General features: G+C 37.3%; 1 protein-coding gene across 1 annotated transcript; it reads left to right on the forward strand.

Annotated features, from left to right (window-relative positions):
- Window positions 1–10,041: 10,041 nt before the first annotated feature.
- On the forward strand, window positions 10,042–14,439 carry LOC112199322 (protein FAR1-RELATED SEQUENCE 5-like). Its single transcript, XM_024340353.1, has 5 exons — window positions 10,042–10,092; window positions 11,481–13,844; window positions 13,994–14,074; window positions 14,202–14,291; window positions 14,371–14,439. The coding sequence occupies exons 1-5, from the start codon at window positions 10,042–10,044 to the stop codon at window positions 14,437–14,439; spliced, it is 2,655 nt and encodes an 884-aa protein (XP_024196121.1).
- The last annotated feature ends 3,937 nt before the right edge of the window (window positions 14,440–18,376 follow it).

Here is an 18,376-nt window from a genome sequence, read left to right on the forward strand (position 1 = left end):
AAAAGAGAAATTTATTTTAAAAATAGAAAAATATTAGGGCTTAAACGGACGGGCCTAGAAGGCTGGGCCGGGTTTCATTTGCATGGCCCTTACCCTACCCTATTTGAGAAAGGGTCGGGCCGGCCTGCCCTAATGCAAGGGCCAGGTCGGGCTTCGGCCCTACTGGTCGGGTGGGCTTAGGGCCTGTTGATACCCAAATTTCCACAAGTTCGAATTTAACTAGTGACATGCAAAGGGAACGAGTCATCGACCTCGTAACCTAATTGGGCCTTCAAGCAAGCCCATTTCACGTCAAAAGGAAGTTCTCTATTTAATAAGCAATACGAGATGCCTAAATACTCAAACGATTGACAGGCATTTCCAAAGGAGCCAACACGCTTATTTACCATGCGATACGCGTAGACCCAAGCTACGTTTGGGGCTTATACAGCAGGATGTGGTGTGGAAGGTAACGGATCATGCGAGGCCCATTGTTATGATAAGGCCCGTCGATAATTTTGGACTTGGGAACCAAAATTCATGCTTTGAGGGCCAATATCTTAACATGGGCTAGTAGAGAGATTGAAAGCATGCCCAACAAGACTTAGAGCCCACTAGAGTCACTCCACTACTCAAAGTCCATTACACCAGAGTCTGTAGCCCAAAACTCGTTGGAATCGTCTTCCCCAAACTAGAAACGCTGTTCCATCAAGCTGTTGCTGGAATTATTGCTCCACCCTTTTTAGGTAAGAACCCCAAATCTATGCAAAAGCTTCCCAACTCGCATCCTCCGAAATCCTGCCTCAATTTCCAATAATCCTTAGATTTTTGTGATCACGATTTACAATAGCACAAATTAGGGGATTAGGATCTCTCAAAGATCATAGCAGCACAAAATCTAGGATCCCCATCACCGTCCTATACCTATGCCACTGATCTTCACCCTCATAGCCAAAGCAAGCTTTCACTCTTTTGGTTTCATGGGGAAAACAAAAGCTGAAAGCTTTAGAATGATCCCACCAAAACTGAGAATACCCTTTCAAAGCCTCTGGTTCTTGGCACAAATCCTCCCCGTCTATCTCCGCTATAAAAGGCGAGTTCATTGCCGTAGGAAATCAAGCTACAACAACCCAGAAACATCAAGCAAGAGATCAAGCTCTATCTCTGAACCTCTAGCCATCAATTCTTCCCAACCAACCTTAACCCAAAACCCAGAAATCATGCCATTGTTGGAACTCTTTCTCTCTGCTAAACTCTCAGGCATCTAGCTCCCACACCATATCCACCTATAAGTTCTATTCTCGAGAAATCAAGCTCTAATTGCTGCTGTTATCATCACACTGGTCACAACGAAGTTGTTCTCAGGTCTAACATTTGATCGATTTTGGGCCTAGTCTCGCTTAATCAAGAGGGTTTTGCTGCCGAAAGTCCAAAACACAAAAATCACCCTCACAGGGCCGAAGGGCCAAATGATGACCCTTACTTCGGAGGTAACCCCGGTATCTCCTGGAACACATCAATATACTCGGAAACAACAGGAATCTCTGCAATAACTGAAGCACTACTCACAGACTCTATATGTGCTAATACTCCTGCCCTCATAGCAGTATCAGATCTCATACACCTATAATGAAACACAGGCTGTCCAGGGATATGGAAGGACACTACCATCTCAAAACAATCAATCAAAGCATGGTTCGACCTCAACCAATCAATACCTAAGATCACATCATACGTGTGGTCCGGAATCACAATCAAAGCTGTAGAGAACTCTCTACCACAAATCACAATAGGGCATGCATCACAAATCATACTAAGCTCAAGATAAACACCGAGAGGCCATGTAACACATAAAGATCTAGCAAGAGGCATAAAAGTCAATCCCAACCCGTCTACCACAGAACTAGATATGAAAGAATGAGTCGCTCCCGTATCAAATAATACTCTAGCAAGGTAGTTAAAAATAGATAAGGTACCTTCCACCCCGGAACCTTGCTGACCGATAGCGAATACCCTAGCCTGACCTGGAGGCAACTGTCTCTGCTGGGTCCTTTACCCACCATCTTGAGGTTGGGTACACTATCTGGTGAAATGCCCTGCTTGTCCACATCTAAAGCATGTCATGCTCTTCGGCCTCGTGCACGCTCTGGAAACATGGCCTACGTCGCCGCAGTGGTTACATGTTAGAGGTGCGGCTGGTGCTACCTGCCTAATAGGTGTAGCCCTAATGGGTGCAGTTGCCACTCTAGCTGGAGCCTGATGCTGAGTTCGCTGTCTCTTCCAAGACCCGCCTCGATAACCCGTAGAACTACTACTCCAGGCAACCGCCTTCCCCTTTCCCTGGGAATCTCTCAAGGCCAAGGTCTCACTCACATGCATCTTGCCCTCCTTCGTAGCTAGGAAACATAAGGGGGTACACAATCTGCCTGATCTCATTCTTCAGTCTCCGCAGAAACTTCTTGGCCAGGGCCTCTGCGTCTATTTGTGGGACGAACCGATACAACTGGGAGAACCGTGCCTCATAGTCTCTGACGCTCATATCCCCCTGAACTAGAGCAATCAACTCAAGCCCCAACTGTTCCCTCACTGCAGGCGGAAAGTACATGTCCCGGAAGAGTCCCACAAAACCCTCCCAAGTCAAGGTGGACACATCTACTGCCCTCTGTGTTGCCTCACCCTGAAAAAGATGTGCATCTATCTTCCTCTTCTCGATCTCAGTGCAGATGACCATCTCGAAATACGTCTCCATGTTCTCGATTCACTCATCGGACAACATGTGATCCGTACCTCCCTTGAACGAGGTCGCTCCCAGCCTAGAAATCTCCTTAGCCATTTTAGCTAAGCGAATGGCCTCACCTACATCAACGACAGGTGGAACAGGCACCACATACGGTACCTCCACCTCCTCCTCGTAGAACTCCTCCACAGGAGGGATCCTGCCTCTACTTCTAGCTCTGCCCCCTCCTCGGGGCCTACCTCGGCCTCTAGCTCTGCCTCTTAGAGGATCCATCACCTGAGTAGCATAGCAACACTTGGTTACCACTTGTACAAAACTTAAACACGAGTATAAGTTGAATACAAGACCATGTAAACCAAGACACTAACACAAGGAGGGCACACAAAGCTCCTATGATGACATAACATTCTAGACGACACCTAACACTCCTACATACCCAATGACTATATCAATACCGAAGAGTATAAGATGAGAATCCGCTGCAGACGGGCCATCACTCGAGTGGTATTGATTATCACTAAATATGTACCTTACGCTCTGATACCAAACTGTCACGCCCCGAATTTCGAATAAAGATATTCAAATCCGAAACTCGAAAACATAACCAAATGCCTGAAATACCAAGAAACTTTTTCAAATAAATCTGAGCAACAATGAAACATCAATAAAGACTCGATCATCACATCATGTGTTAGTAAACGCATGAATACTTTTATCCGAAATCATTCCAATTCCTTTATGTGTTAGTAAACGTAGGAATAATTTTACCCCGTAATCATTCTCTCCCATTCCAAGTAAGTAAACGTGCCCTTAGAATTAATAATCATGTTTGTGTAAGGCAAACATAATTCGGGTTTCCTTCAATAGGCCCTAATTTTTTTGTTGGAAAAATAACAACTTTGGTTACTCAACTTTTCTTTGTTTGACACTTTAATCATTTAATTTTGAAAAAATATCAATTTAGTCACTTAAGTTCGACACCAGCTATCACTTTGGTATTATCGTTAACTCCACCGTTAAAATTTTGTAAATATTATACATTTTGAAGATATTTTCGTCATATCATAGAAATATTTTTATAAACATAAATAAATATTAAAAGAATTATTTTTAACCTACATCTCTTAGAAACCAAGAAAAAAGAAAAGAAAAAAAGACACTACATCTCCCAAACCTTGCATTAGTGCATTACTGATTGCAGATGTAATTATAACCCATAATTGTGTTCACAAAATTGCACACCAGAGGAGTTCATAAAACATACAAGGAGAGCTTTATCAAAATATCATATCTTTGCAGCTAGAAAATTAAAAACATCTATCTCTGTAGAAGTGAACAACAAAACCCAGAAAAATAAAGAATGACAATTACCATTTCCATGAGTAGAGAAGCTTCCAAACTCAATTTAGCAAAACATTATGAAGAATTACACAACTAAATCCTCCTAACCCAAAAAGATTCAATCTTTAATCTCCCTGCACAAAATGACTCAATCCCTAATCAACCCAAAAGAGGAAAATAAACTCGTCTTATAAATAGCAGTAAGTTCTAGATGAAGAGCTGCTCCTTATCTTTCCACAGAGAAGCCAAGGCGTTGATGGCCTTGATAGCTCTTTCTTAATCTTGCGGACTTGGTCCTAGTCTGCAATGAAGTTGAGAAGGTCTAGTCTAAGTTTGGTTAATGATCTAATTATGAGTCTCTCTGTGAGAGAATAATGGTCTTTTACAAGGTTTGAGATTTCAACTTGTAATGGATTAATAAGACTAGAGGGAGAGACTATTGTGTTTGGTCGTGGAGGCCAACTAAAAACCTTCATTTATGCGATTGCAATTTGCAAGAAAATAAATTCAAGAAGGTTCAAATTAATTTTAATTTTTTTCAGATTTATCTTTTAATGATTTGACCAAAACGTCCTCAATTTTAATGGTTTGTGAAGAAACATTTAACGGCAGTGACTAAAATGTTAAACGGTGTTAAAGTTGAGTGATCAAAGTAATATTTTTTAAAAGTCAATGACCAAAGTGTCAAACAGATCAAAATTGAATGACCAAAATGATTTTTTTTTCCTTTTTTGTTTTGAAACTTTAAAGATTCTAATATCTAACTAAAAATAAAAGTCTTCTAAAAAAAAAAAAACTAAAAAAAAAGTAGGGTAGTGTTATTGACACACTTTTTTTCTCTGTTTCACACACCCCTCTATTTTTCTAACATTTGCTTTAATTCAATTTTTTTATAAATTACCTTAACTACTTTCCTTTGCAATTATGTTTTTTTTTTTTTTTTTTTTTTCAATTTGGCAAGTCAATCATCCAATGCAATTTGCTGAGTTTTGAAGTGGGGATAGCGCCTCTCCAACATGTTTCGCCTTACCAACCCACCTCAAAACCTCACCACACGTATAAGAAAAACCAAAATGCTAAAACCAGCAGAGAGAAGCCAACAAAGCCACAGAAACAAAGTTTGGAAATTTCATTTGGGTGGTGACTAATGATGGATCCTCCGTTGGTTAAAATCTAACCCTAAGGTTTAGAATCCCTGAGGTGTCCCAATTCGTCATTGTCGTCATCCTTTAAATTCACGACCTTGATTTCTATGTCATCAATATGACATTTTTTTCTAGAGTGATAAGGTTTACATGTGGGTGATTTATTCCTTCATTTTGGTGTGGGCTAGAATGATGATGAGAAAAAAAGGTAGGGATCGATGATGGACTTACCAAATAGAAAAAAGAAAAAGAATCATGATTCCAAGGGAGGGTAATATATAAAAAATATATATATATATTGTGAATAGAAAAAATGGGTGTGTCAACAACACCACCCTAGAAGTAAAAATAAAATAAATTAAAATATAACTCAACATATCAAATCTGCTACTACTCGCGGCCACTCATAGTATTGCACGTTAAGGTTAACAAATTAGAATTAAACGGAATAGATTCAAGTTGATTTTGCAATTATGTAGTTTGATTTTTCCTTTTCCTTTTTTTTTTTTTGTAGAGTTGCTAGTCACAAATCATGGTTAATACTTTTGGGCTTCTTTAAGTGAGTGTTTATGTCGGTGTGGGTGCATAAGACAATAAGGCTCAATTTGAGATAGTTTAGCTTAAATCATAAGCAGTTGTAGCTTTGAGCTTATGAAAATTATTTTTTACCAGCCTATAAACAAAAGATTGATGGTGTAACTTTTAAAATAAGCTGCTTTATTAAATTTTACCAAACACCTTTTGCTACCTAACCTATAAGTTAAGCAGTTTTTGCATAGCATAAACTATATCGAACTGGGCCTAGGGCCTAGATCTTAGAGCAAATGCACCAATAAATTGAAGACAATTGTCAATTTGCTAGGCCAATTGCACAGAGGTGATTTACTATCCATGTTCGACTTCAATTTTATAATGCATCATTGAAACTATTCTAATGTCAATTATTATTCATGTCTATTGTTTTTTTATTTTTTTATTCTTAATTCCCATCCTCTTCTGAAATATTCCTTTCAAACCCCATCTCATCCCATTCATTAAACCTACTAGGATCACCATCCACATTCTGATCAGACTCAACATCAACATCTTCATCATTCAAATCATAGTCGGAATCCACAATGCCATCAAAATTAGGGTTTTCTGATATATTGAGCTATCAGAAGACACTTCTCATTCATCTGCTTGTCTTGAACTCTCTTATCTACACCTGGTTGAGTATCTCTTCTTCACAAGTTTCTTTGGTCTTCCTTTTTTTTTTTGTGGTGCTGGAATATCTTATTCTCTTTTTTCCCCTTTGATCTTCAGCTTATGCACCAACATTATCACCAGCTGGCTCATTAACGTCATCCTCAGGCCCATCCTCATTCTCTCCGACATCGATCAAGCTCATCCTCATTAATTGTTCCCTCAAGCCTATCTCGATCAGCTACAACTTCAGGCATAAACTCATAATCCAAATGGGTCTTGCACCTCCTTAAACTCAACATGATCCCCATCAAGCCCATCTTCCCCTCTTCAAAATCATCAATCCACCAACCCAAAAAGCTAGTATGATGTAGGTCTTCTTCATAACTCCCTAGCTCATCTTCTGGAAACACCCTCATTTCTGCTCCACAAACTATGTACATCTCCAGCATCTTGGTCCTTGGAGATACAAACCTACACATATCCAATAACTCTGTATCATTCGTTACAGGCAGATAGTCACTCCCTGCTTCACTACCAGAAATCCTAAATCAGAATTGGATTAGAGGTTGTTGATATCCAATGTCATAGGCCTAGTAAACTAAACCTGTCATAGAGACCTTGTTTGGGTTTACACCATTAACAAACAAGATAGCCCCCCTTCTACACTTCCTATTTAAGCCCTTTTCACTATTAAACCTACCTCCATGATAGATCTTCATAGTGAACAAAGTTGGATCCGCAATAAGAAAATCATCAACCAATCAACATCATCGATTTTAAACCCTAATTTTGCAGAGCCATTACAATACATTATACGCTAAATTGTCAAAGTCCATGTACCATAGAGAGAAGAACAAAAACATTGTACCACATTTATGACTGTCACCAACCCAGCAACAAAACCTTAAATTCGAACCCCATTCATTTAAGTCGAAAAACCCTGGATTTTAAATTCCTCATCAACCCAACCCCAATACATAAACCTAATTCATTTATTCATCATCAACCACTTCAATCCTCACATCAAACCAACAAAGAAACAGAAAATTGCAGATGAAGACAAGCAAAAAAAAAAAAAACATAAAACCCAAACTCTAGATAAAACCCTTGAAGCCATAAATAAGTGATACTTTCTTGACCAAATATCAATCTATTCTATTCCAAACTAGTAAAGTGGAAAGAAAACCTTTTAGAAAGGGGGACCATTTCACCTGAATAAACTGGTCGCTCCCATTCCAGACGAAAATATCTCCACATTTGGGCTATAGTTTGGAATCTTATGGAGAATCAAATCACATTTCTCTGATGTATCAGTAATCAGAGAATCTCTGAGTCAAGATTGAAATCCGATTAGAGAGAGAGAGAGAGACGTAGTTTTTTTCAAGTCGTATTCATAAGATGACGTTTGCAAGTGCTACTTTCTAGTGGTTGTGATCCTGATTTGATAGGAATGTGGCCGACCTGGCGGTTCGGCTATGGTTGCTGGGCGTGTTTCGACAGTCGCATGCTTCGATAGGCATGGTTCGATGTCTATGCATTACGACTGTGGGGAGAGGGGGTTTCATCAGTGGCGTGTGCCGGCCACAGATGTCAGTTGTGGTTTGGCGGCAGCGTAGTTCGTTGATGGCGGTGGTATGTTTTCAACAACATGGGGTGCGGGTTTATGTAACACCACGAAAAATTGTTATTAATTTCTTGGAATTTCCTAAAATTAATAAAGTGTTCGTTTGTACAATTTCTCGAGTTATTGGTGAAGTGGAAGAGTTTCGGATGAATAATTACTCAAAACGTTTTATTTTCAGAGAGTCAAGGGGTTGACTTTTTATTCGTTGACTTTCTCCGAAAACTTTCTTCACTAAAGTCATAGAGCGCGTCGCAAGTGTAAATCAGAATTCGTATGACAAAGTTTTGGTCAACGAAAAAATCTACTATTTTCTGAAACTTGCTATAAATAGAGGATTTCCGGAAAAGGAAATCACTTTTCCTTTTCTTCTGTTTCCAGAAAATTTCAAAAAAATCCATTCTCTCTCAAACTTTCGGCCGACTCGACCAGGTAGTCCGACCCAACCAGAATTCACTTTTCCAGCAATATCAGGCGGCAACACCGACACAGACATCTTCGCCTCCTCATTCTGGTGCTCCCTGCAGTGGTCTCTAGCATCGATTCACACCGAGAACGGATAATCGAAGAGGTGAAGCTAGACGGCGACGGACCCGGCGAGTTCTTCCGATTCTGGCTGCAGCTGGACGTGAAACATGTCTCGTTTTCCTCCTGGCAGCGTCCTCTTTCAATCCTTGATAGTGGGGTTGATCGATTCTCAGTGTGGAGCTGTAACTCACGATGAATGGTGAATTTCAACTTGTGGCGGCGATCGAGGCCGAATTGGCTCAAGTCCCAGTTATTAAAGTTGATCCTCATAGTGTAAACTCCATTTTGGATAGTTGGATCCTACTAGTTTTGAGTTTGATCTGGTGCCACGTGGAGCCCACGTGCAGCCGCCAGCAGCGACGCGCCTGGCCATGTCTTGGGCAGTTTCTTACTTCATTATCATCTACTTGTCGATACAAGCGTTTTGATATATGATATGTAACTTTTGGTGATCGTATGAGCATGCTAGGGTTTTTGGTGTTTTCGATTATTTCGGTTTTCGATCAGTAAGGATCCGGTTATTCGATCGACTTATAATTTTGTCATATTAATCTTAGAAGTATTCTGGAGACTTTGGGTGGTCTCGGACAAAGTTCCGTCTTGATTGGTGTTACTTTCGGGTTTTAGTTCAAACGGGGGCTCGAACTTTAATCGCTTTGTGTTTCGTTTACTGAGATGAGACCGTACTTTCCTTAGGTGCATGACTGAGAGGGTTCTGTACTTTATCTCGACTGTGAGAGAAGACGCAGCTGGATTTAGAGGTGAGTAAATCTCACGAGGTTCATTTATGAATGAAGTTATTTTATTATTCGAAATTGTTTGATAAATTGTGAAATCATTTTCAGAAATAAATATTTGTTTTAAATCATATGAACTTGATCGTCTACGGTTCATAGGTAAGTAAAATGAGATTTTAATTATAAAAATAATTTTTCCCTGGTTTTGTATTTATGAACTATAGTTGGTATTAGTAGCATTCCTGAGCGGATGACTACGTGTGTGTGTGTGTGTGTGTGTATTTACATGGAATATATGTATTGGTGCAGTTGTGTAGTGAGATAGAATTAGTATGTCTTGTGATATCGATCATGCTATTGCTGGAATTGATGTTCTAAAGAAATAAATGAGTTTTGGAAGTTAATGATTGTTTTATTGACTTACTATATATGAGAGTTATATGTGTCAATTCGTGTTGGGTATTAAGGTGTGAAAACAAGAACAATTCTTGGATCCACCCCCGGGTGAACCTGCTTGTTCACCCCTCTCCCAACCTACCAATCAGAAATAGCCACATATATTTTGAGTAAAGAAATAAAACTCTAGCTTAACTATTTATAAAAGAAATAATAAAAAATAAAAACAGAATTCCAACTCAATTAAGGAACGGACGTTAGCTAACGCCGTTCCCACATCCATATCGTGCTCTTGGCCAGGACGAAGAACAGAGGAAGTTTTGAAACCTAGCGACCAAAAGTCAATCCATACTGCCTGAAGCTGCAACTATGGATACCATCTCTGACAAGGATGAAGAACTGATTGTGCTTGGACATGAGGTAATATTTATATCAGCATATCTATGGTTTCGATCAAGTCATACGGTTCAAGGAATTCATGATTAAGCTTTCATATTTTGTTTATATCAGCACATGGTTTCGATTAAGTCATCTCCTTCTTCTTTTTTTGTTTTTTGTTTTTTTTATTAGTCAATTGAATATGGTTATATTGATTATACATATACAACTATATGATTGAAACCATTGAGTACACAACGTAGTGGCAGAACAATGCTATAGCTTTAACTCTTTGGTTGTACTTGTATAGTAATTTATATCATTGATCAGTTATGATTCTTGTGTTTCTTTTAAACAATATTTTGATTTTGATGTTGTCTAGAGTTGGAAGCTTGGAATTTAAATGCTCTCAGTAAAGTAAGAAAGAAGTGTGATCATGATTTCTGGAATCTCATTCCTATTGTGAAAATTTGGAACCACTTTTGCTTAGGTCTCTGTTACCTGATTTTTACTAAATATATATAATTGGGACTTAACCATGAATCTCTTTCTTTCTTCTGTAAGATATTTTGAAGCAATTGATATAAGCAAACAAGATTGGTCTTGAATACATGACTACTCACCAATCTTAATACATATTAATTAGTCCAGAACACAATGTTTTCATTAATAGAAGAAATAAAAGACGTACACATTTTATATGGACCAATCAAATTAGCCCCAAATGAGTAGACAGCTGTGACCAGTAATCCAAATTAGTGAAAACAAATAGAACTACATGTTTTACTAGTCATGGGGTGATTCGAATCATTAAAGAATTAATCAATGTTCCACATCTCATCTACTGATTCTGAAGTATTTAAATCACTATTTGACCGGTTTTCTGCTCATGCTTGACCATCAAATGAACTTTATTTCTAGACCAATCAAACAAAACATACACTTCCTCAGGTTGTTGAAACTAGATCGTAGATTGTAGATGAAATAACAAACCTTATGCTAGGCTGGCTTCATGCTCTGCCTCTTATTTCTTAGATATAAATTCCACTTCTGGTAGTTGCTTGATTGTCACTGCAGCATTCAAGACCAATCTTGTTTGCACTATGGATACATGACTACTCACCAATCTTTCTTCTGTAAATATATACTTCACTTGTTTATTACTTGCCCGAACTGCTGCCTTCTTCTCTTTAAAAAAAAATTTACTTAATTCAAGTCTCTGTTGCAGTAACTTATTTTTCCTGGTCAATTGGAATATAGCTTGATCAATTTTTCTTCTTCGTTAATAGTTGATATCGTGGTCAAAATTTAAGTGAAGGCAGCAGTTCAGTTTAATATGTAGGTAACAAATAAAATTTAGTTCAGTTCGTTAATAGTTGTAGGTAAGAAATAAAAATTTAGAATTAATATGTATAATATGTATATTGCAGGTTACAAAGAATATAGTATATATAAATAATGAGCTGTTAAGTGGTAGTGAAGTTGCTTTTCCAGATGAGGATGAATTCGGTTTGCAAGGTTATGACGAGTTCAGTTTGCTGTGTGAGAATGGAATTGATTTGCAAGGTGAGGAACAAGATGATTTAGTAAGTGAGGAAGAAGATGATTTAGTAAGTGAGGATGAAGTTGATGTGCAAACTGAGGAGACTTTTCAATGTAATGATTCTTCTTTAAGTTCAAATGAAGACAAAGAGAAGAAAGAAGAACTATATATCGGAATGGAGTTTAGTTCTGATGAGAGCGCGTATAAAGCTTATGCTAAATATGGAGGAAAATCTGGTTTCAATGTGAGAAAACAACGAAAGAAGAGAAACAACAAGGGTTTGGTTGTAAGGTTGCTTTATTGTTGCTCAAAAGAAGGTTACCGAAAGACCAGAACAAAGAGGGAAACATCTTATTCATTACCAGTTACAAGGGTCGGTTGTAAAGCCCATATGAGTTGCTATCGTCAAAGCAACGGAAAATTCAAGATTGTGTCGTTTGAGACAAATCACAATCATGAGTTGATTAAAACACCTATGAAGCATATGTTAAAGATTAATCGAAGTTTCTCTAAAGCTCAAAAAGAACATGCTGATGATGCTGAGATGTCAGGAATTTCAGCAAAAGCAACAGTTGAATTGATGAGTAGAGAAGTTGGGGGACGAGAGAATCTTGGTTTTATGGAAAAGGACTATCGGAATTACATACATCGAAAGCGAAGGGTGAAGATGGAAAAAGGAGATGCTGGAGCTATATTGCAATACTTCCAAAAAAAGAAAGAGGATAATTCATCTTCTTTTTATTCAATGCAACTTGATGAGGACAATATGATCACGAATATTTTTTGGGCAGATGAGCGTTCAGTAAGTGATTATGGTCTTTTTGGGGACGTCGTTTGTTTTGACACAACTTATCAGACTAATGAATATGGTAGACCATTTGCTCCATTTGTTGGGGTCAATCATCATAAGAAAACAGTGGTATTTGGTGCAGCTTTATTATATGATGAAACCATTGAGTCCTTTACGTGGCTTTTTGAGACTTTTCTTGGAGCGATGTCTGGAAAGCAACCAAAAACCATACTTACAGACCAATCTGCAGCAATGGCTAGTGCAATAGCAGAAGTATTTCCTGTAACTTATCATAGACTATGTGTTTGGCATATTTACCAAAATGCTGCAAAGAGGTTAAGTCGTGTGTTTCACGGATCAGAACAGTTTGCTCATGATTTTGGAAAGTGTGTATATGACTATGAGGATGAAGATGATTGGTTATTGGCATGGAGTAATATGCTCGAGAAACACAATTTGAAGGAGGATAAATGGTTAAAGAATTTGTTTGATTTGAGAAAAAAATGGGCATTGGTATATGGACGGCATACTTTTACTGCAGATATGATGAGTACACAACGTAGTGAAAGTATGAATAATATTTTGAAAAAATACTTGAAGCCTAGTTATGACCTGTTGTGCTTCTTTGAACACTATGAGAGAGTTTTGGCTGATCGACGATATGAAGAATTAATTGCTGACTTCAAGATGATGCAAACCTCTCCTGTGTTATCTGCTAACGTAGAGATGTTGCAACATGCAGAGGAGGTGTATACCCCAGAAGCTTTTAGACTCTTCCAGCAACAATACACAAGTATTGGTGATTATGTTGCTAATAAAGTTAGCAAGTCTGAGATGAAATATGAATACAAAGTATCTTATCGTGGTGTTGCTCGAGAGCATTTGGTAAAATTTGATGCTTCAGAGCAAACAATAACTTGTAGTTGCATGAAGTTTAATTTTGTTGGGATTTTATACCGTCATGCATTGAAAGTGTTGGATAGGAAGAACGTGAGAAGAATCCCTCCTACTTGCATATTAAATCTATGGAGTAAAGAAGCTAAGGCAAGAAGCATCACTTGTTATCATGGACCAAAGACTAATGAAAATCTCAAGCAGTCGATTGGAAAGCGGTACAGCCATTTGTGTCGTAATTATCGTGAGATTGCATCCTTTGCCGCAGAACATGAGGAATTAACAACGTATGCAGATGAATATGCCATCGAGTTGCTTAAAAATTTGGAAGAAAAGAAGAAGAAACTTTTGAAAGAAGATGCATGGGTGATTCAAACTTCAGATGTTGGAGCTTTGGAAGGTGAAGTATCAAATGCACGTGGAGTTAAAAGAAAAGCTACTGTTGGACGACCACGCGGTCATCATGGTAGATTTAAAGGTGTTCTTGAAGGGAAAAATTGTAAAGCCACATTTAAATCGTCAACATCTGTAGCAAGTAAAGCCGCAAAGAAACAACTATCCTTCCAGGTATTTATTTAACAATTTGACAAACAAACTAAGCAAATTTATCTATTAACTAGATTTGTTTCCTTTTCTTTTGTTTTTGTTTTGTTTTTTTTTTTTTTTCAGTTTTCAGATTCAATCAATTGTAACTCATTATTATTGGGATAATACAGGATTCTATTCCTATTAGTGACAATTGCGAGCAACAAGAAGTCAATGAATATGAAGTTCCAATGCTTGATTTTGCAACTCAAGTAAGAAATTATTTCTAATCACAACTAATATTGGCAGTTCGCTCTTTTTGGATTTCATTTTTTTTTCCCATCTTGTTAAAGTGGGATATACTAATGGAATAATATTTTATGATATATTTTTTCATAGGAATCCAATCTTAGCACTGGTACCCAAGTATCAATTTATGGTACAAGTGTAACTTTGCAAGATGGCTTTTCTTTCACTCAAATGCTCCAGGTAAATTGCCTAATTTAGTTAGTATTAATTATTTTTAATCTATTTCAATCACTTAGATATTTTGAACTATATTTTGTAGGAAATTTCAATGAATCATGCTAATTCTTCACAAAGTAATGAAGAAGGCAAAAAGCAGCTGGGAAGTTGAAGATATGCAGAAAATTACTTTTTTTATTTGTTGAATTGTGTTAGTGCCATTTATATTGCATAGACACTGGGACAGTTTACAGTTTTGTAGTTTGATAAGAAGTTTCAGACCATGACACTCTTTCATTGGATATGAAATGATAATATTGATGGCTTATTTAAGCTTCAAAGAATTATCTTGGCCTAAATGTTCAGAAGCTTTTCCAGATATCCAGCTTTTCCATAATTTTCTTCCTTAAGGATATCGGTCATCATTGTTTACTACTGATTAGCTTGCAGATATACTCTTAGCTATGGTTGATTTCCTTACAATTTCATTTGATGATGCTAACCAGAAGATCAGTGCATCTGCAGAACAAACAATGGTGTATCCAAGCAGACATACTGAAATTTATTTCTAATGCTTCCAAAACCTTCCAGTGTGCTTATAAACTCAATCTTACTAAACCAGAACAAAATTTTAAAACTTAATAAATTGTAAGCTTCTTATTCGACAATTCGCACACATGTGCTTCTGCTAGTCTCATCACATCCATGGTTGCTAGCACGCCACTTTGGTACATCTCTTGGGCTCCTGCATAATAATACATTCACAAGAAAGTGATTCGAATTTGGTTCAAGTCTATGAAAACAAAAGGGTGTTGGTGAATAATGAAAAAATTGTAGTCTACTGTCATCCATCAGTGAAAAAATGGCCGGTATAAGGGCTCAGAATAATGATTACCTTTAAGATATGCTATTGTTGCTGTTGGGTTTCTAGAGCAAAATTCAGGGCCAGTAATGAGACCTGGGCAGATTCTAGTAAGCTTTAACCCAGTTTCTTTGGCTAATGTCCATGCAGCTTTCTCTGCTCTAAGCTTTCCCAAAGCATACAGCAGTTGCCATATTTCAAACCCGATTTAAAAGTACTGATAATATGCTAATGAACAAACAATTGTTGCTTAGTTTTTGGGTTTTGTGTATGCAGAGCGACTCATTGCTCCAGCAGTCATGGTTAATAAAATCATGATCAAACTTCTTTCTTTACTGAGAGCATTTAAATTCCAAGTTTCCAACTCTAGAGAGCATCAAAATTAAAAGATCGTTTAAAAGAAACACAAAAATCATAACTAATCAAGCTAATAGATAGTAATCTAAACATTGGAACATATGATCATACAAACAACTGACCAAAAAAAAAAAAAGAAGATGAAATTGATCATACAAACAACTGACCAAAAAAATAAAAAAGAAGAAGATGAAATTGTCAGCTGTCGAAGCTAATAGGTTCTAGAGTAAACTATCATGTACTATATGTATAATAAACTGAGATGGAATTGTCGAACATTAGAACAAGAAGAGTCATAATTGATCAAGCTAATAGAATACGATATATGATAATCGACTGACCAACAAAAAGAAGAAGGAGATGATCGACCGAACATAAGAACAAGAAAAATCAAAACTGATTAAACATATAAAACATAAACCAAATTCAAAGGCCAAAGAAAAGAAACAGAAACCCCAAATAAAAATTACCTCAGTCCAATTAGTGCAATCTGTTCTTCGTTCTTGTCAGAGATGGTATCCAAAGGCTAAAGAAAAGAAACAGAAACCCCAAATGAAAATTACCTCAGTCCAATTAGTGCAATCTGTTCTTCGTTCTTGTCAGAGATGGTATCCAAAGGCTAAAGAAAAGAAACAGAAAACCCAAATGAAAATTACCTCAATCCTTGTCAGAGATGGTATCCATAGTTGCAGCTTCAGGCAGTATGGATTGACTTTTGGTCGCTAGGTTTCAAAACTTCCTCTGTTCTTCGTCCTGGCCAAGAGCGCGATATGGATTTGGGAACGGCGTTAGCTAACGTCCGTTCCTTAATTGAGTTGGAATTCTGTTTTTATTTTTTATTATTTCTTTTATAAATAGTTAAGCTAGAGTTTTATTTCTTTACTCAAAATATATGTGGCTATTTCTGATTGGTAGGTTGGGAGAGGGGTGAACAAGCAGGTTCACCCGGGGGTGGATCCAAGAATTGTTCTGAAAACAATATTGTTAAATTGATTTCTATATTGTTGTGAGATTGGAATTGAGCTTTGAAAACAATATTTTGGTTGCAGTCAATTATATTGTTTTGTTTTGGTTTTAGATTGTAAAACCGATTATTGTAGAGAGTATAATTTTGCTGTGCGTTCATTGATGGTTTTGTGACCTGATTTTCGAGGGAAAACAATATACTTGAGAATGTTGATTTATATTGTTTTGAAAGGTACTTGGAGTTGTGGTGTAACATTTTGGGTCGAGTGAGACCTCTTTAAATGTTTTGGTCTTCATACCGAGAGAATCTTTTATAGAGATTGGTGGAACATTTTTGGGTCGAGTGGGACCTTTTTTAATGTTCTATTATGAGGGTCGAAAGGCATGAGGTCCGAAGGTTTCAGTGATAACCTTACTGCAGGAATATCGGGACATTAAGCCTTTAACCGGGTGATTGGTTACAATTCTGTTAGAGCTCTAGTTTGTCTACAATGTACTGCTTGGGGGATAACTTTGTGTTATGGCACTCATGAGTAGATGTTTTTAAAAAAAGAGAGTTTAGAGTGTTTTTTTCTTTTATTGTCCATGAGGGACTTGGGTTCTTACTAAATTGTGGGAGTTTTCACTAGAGTTGAAAATGTGATCTTGGCTTTAGCGTGAATTGTTTGATTTCCTCATTTATTTCATTTTTCTCTTTTTTTGTTTGATTTTAATTAATCTCCTGAACTAAAATATACGCAGAGATTACTATGATTTCTTTTGTTTGATTTTAATGTAATCTCTTGAACTAAACTATATGCAGGGATTACTATGATTTTGGATTGTGTGCTTTTTGGTGATCTCCTGAACTAATTTTCTATGCAAGGATTCCTGGTTTTATTTAGTTTAATTTGTTAGTACAATTGTGGTTGAGACTCGTAGTGAGTTGAGAAATGCTTTATCATGTCATTGTGGTGATAAATACTTCCTGTTGAGAGGAAAGAAAAGTGATTTCTTGGATTTATTGTTGCGATTTCAAATGAGTTGGTTGTCACGGCGGTGACTTGTGTTTCCTTAAAAAGAAAAAGATTTTGATGTTGGAATTAATCGTTGTATTGATTTGTTGTCCTTGAGTTGGAAAGATGGTTTGTGGTTATTTAGGTTTACTCACACGAGCTTGTAAAAGCTTACCGGGTTTGTTATTTCAACCCTATGCACTATTCCATGGTGTAGAGGTTATTGTGCAGGTTAGAATAACAGTCATCGAAGCTGAGGTTTTGTTGCTATCGTAGCTTGGACGTAGAAGTGTATGTTTGGTTTTAGTCTTCCGCTGTATAGTGAGTGTGTTTACTTATTGAATTGTTGTACAGTTTAATTTGTAAACTCTCTGTAATGTGATATGTGACTCTAAAGAACAAGTCTGTATTGACGTTTGTGAGCTCGGTTTGTTTTATGGCTTAGTTTGAATGAAAAGTTTTCTAAGCATTTTCTTGTGCTTGTTAAGTTATCGTTTATTCAAAATTTGAGGCATGACAGTTTATGGAAAAGCTGGGTCGTGGGCCTGCTCTTTGTTGGTCGGCTTGTGTCTTTTATTTATTTTCAATAGTTTGTTTAGTGTTTAGGTGTATTTTATTTACAATAAATCTCTATAGAGTTATTGTAGGAAGAGTTAAGCTGAATGCATGTGTCTGCACTCAAAGTGCCATATTTATCCTAGAGAGGAGGCGAGTCGCTATCGAATAGACGCAACCTCCTAATGGCAGGATGAAACGTAGTATTGCCAAGTATAGTTTTGGTTAGCAGCATAGTGGGAAAGCAGTGTAAAATGGTTCTATGGCTGTCATGCCCCAGATTTTACACACATGAAAATCGATATATATAATCCCATAATTATACATGCGTGAACGTTCAGTCACCAATACAAAATACCTGGAATCTTTTTCCT

The sequence above is a fragment of the Rosa chinensis genome, chromosome 4, assembly GCF_002994745.2.
Source record: "Rosa chinensis cultivar Old Blush chromosome 4, RchiOBHm-V2, whole genome shotgun sequence".
NCBI classification, from domain to species: Eukaryota; Viridiplantae; Streptophyta; class Magnoliopsida; order Rosales; family Rosaceae; genus Rosa; species Rosa chinensis.

Bases quoted from the DNA above. Each gene is read 5' to 3' on its own strand.
- LOC112199322 (XM_024340353.1), top strand. From the start codon at position 10,042: ATGGATACCATCTCTGACAAGGATGAAGAACTGATTGTGCTTGGACAT. The intron at 14,075-14,201 runs GTAAGAAATTAT...ATTTTTTCATAG, and splicing joins TGCTTGATTTTGCAACTCAA to GAATCCAATCTTAGCACTGG. The intron at 14,292-14,370 runs GTAAATTGCCTA...TATATTTTGTAG, and splicing joins CTTTCACTCAAATGCTCCAG to GAAATTTCAATGAATCATGC.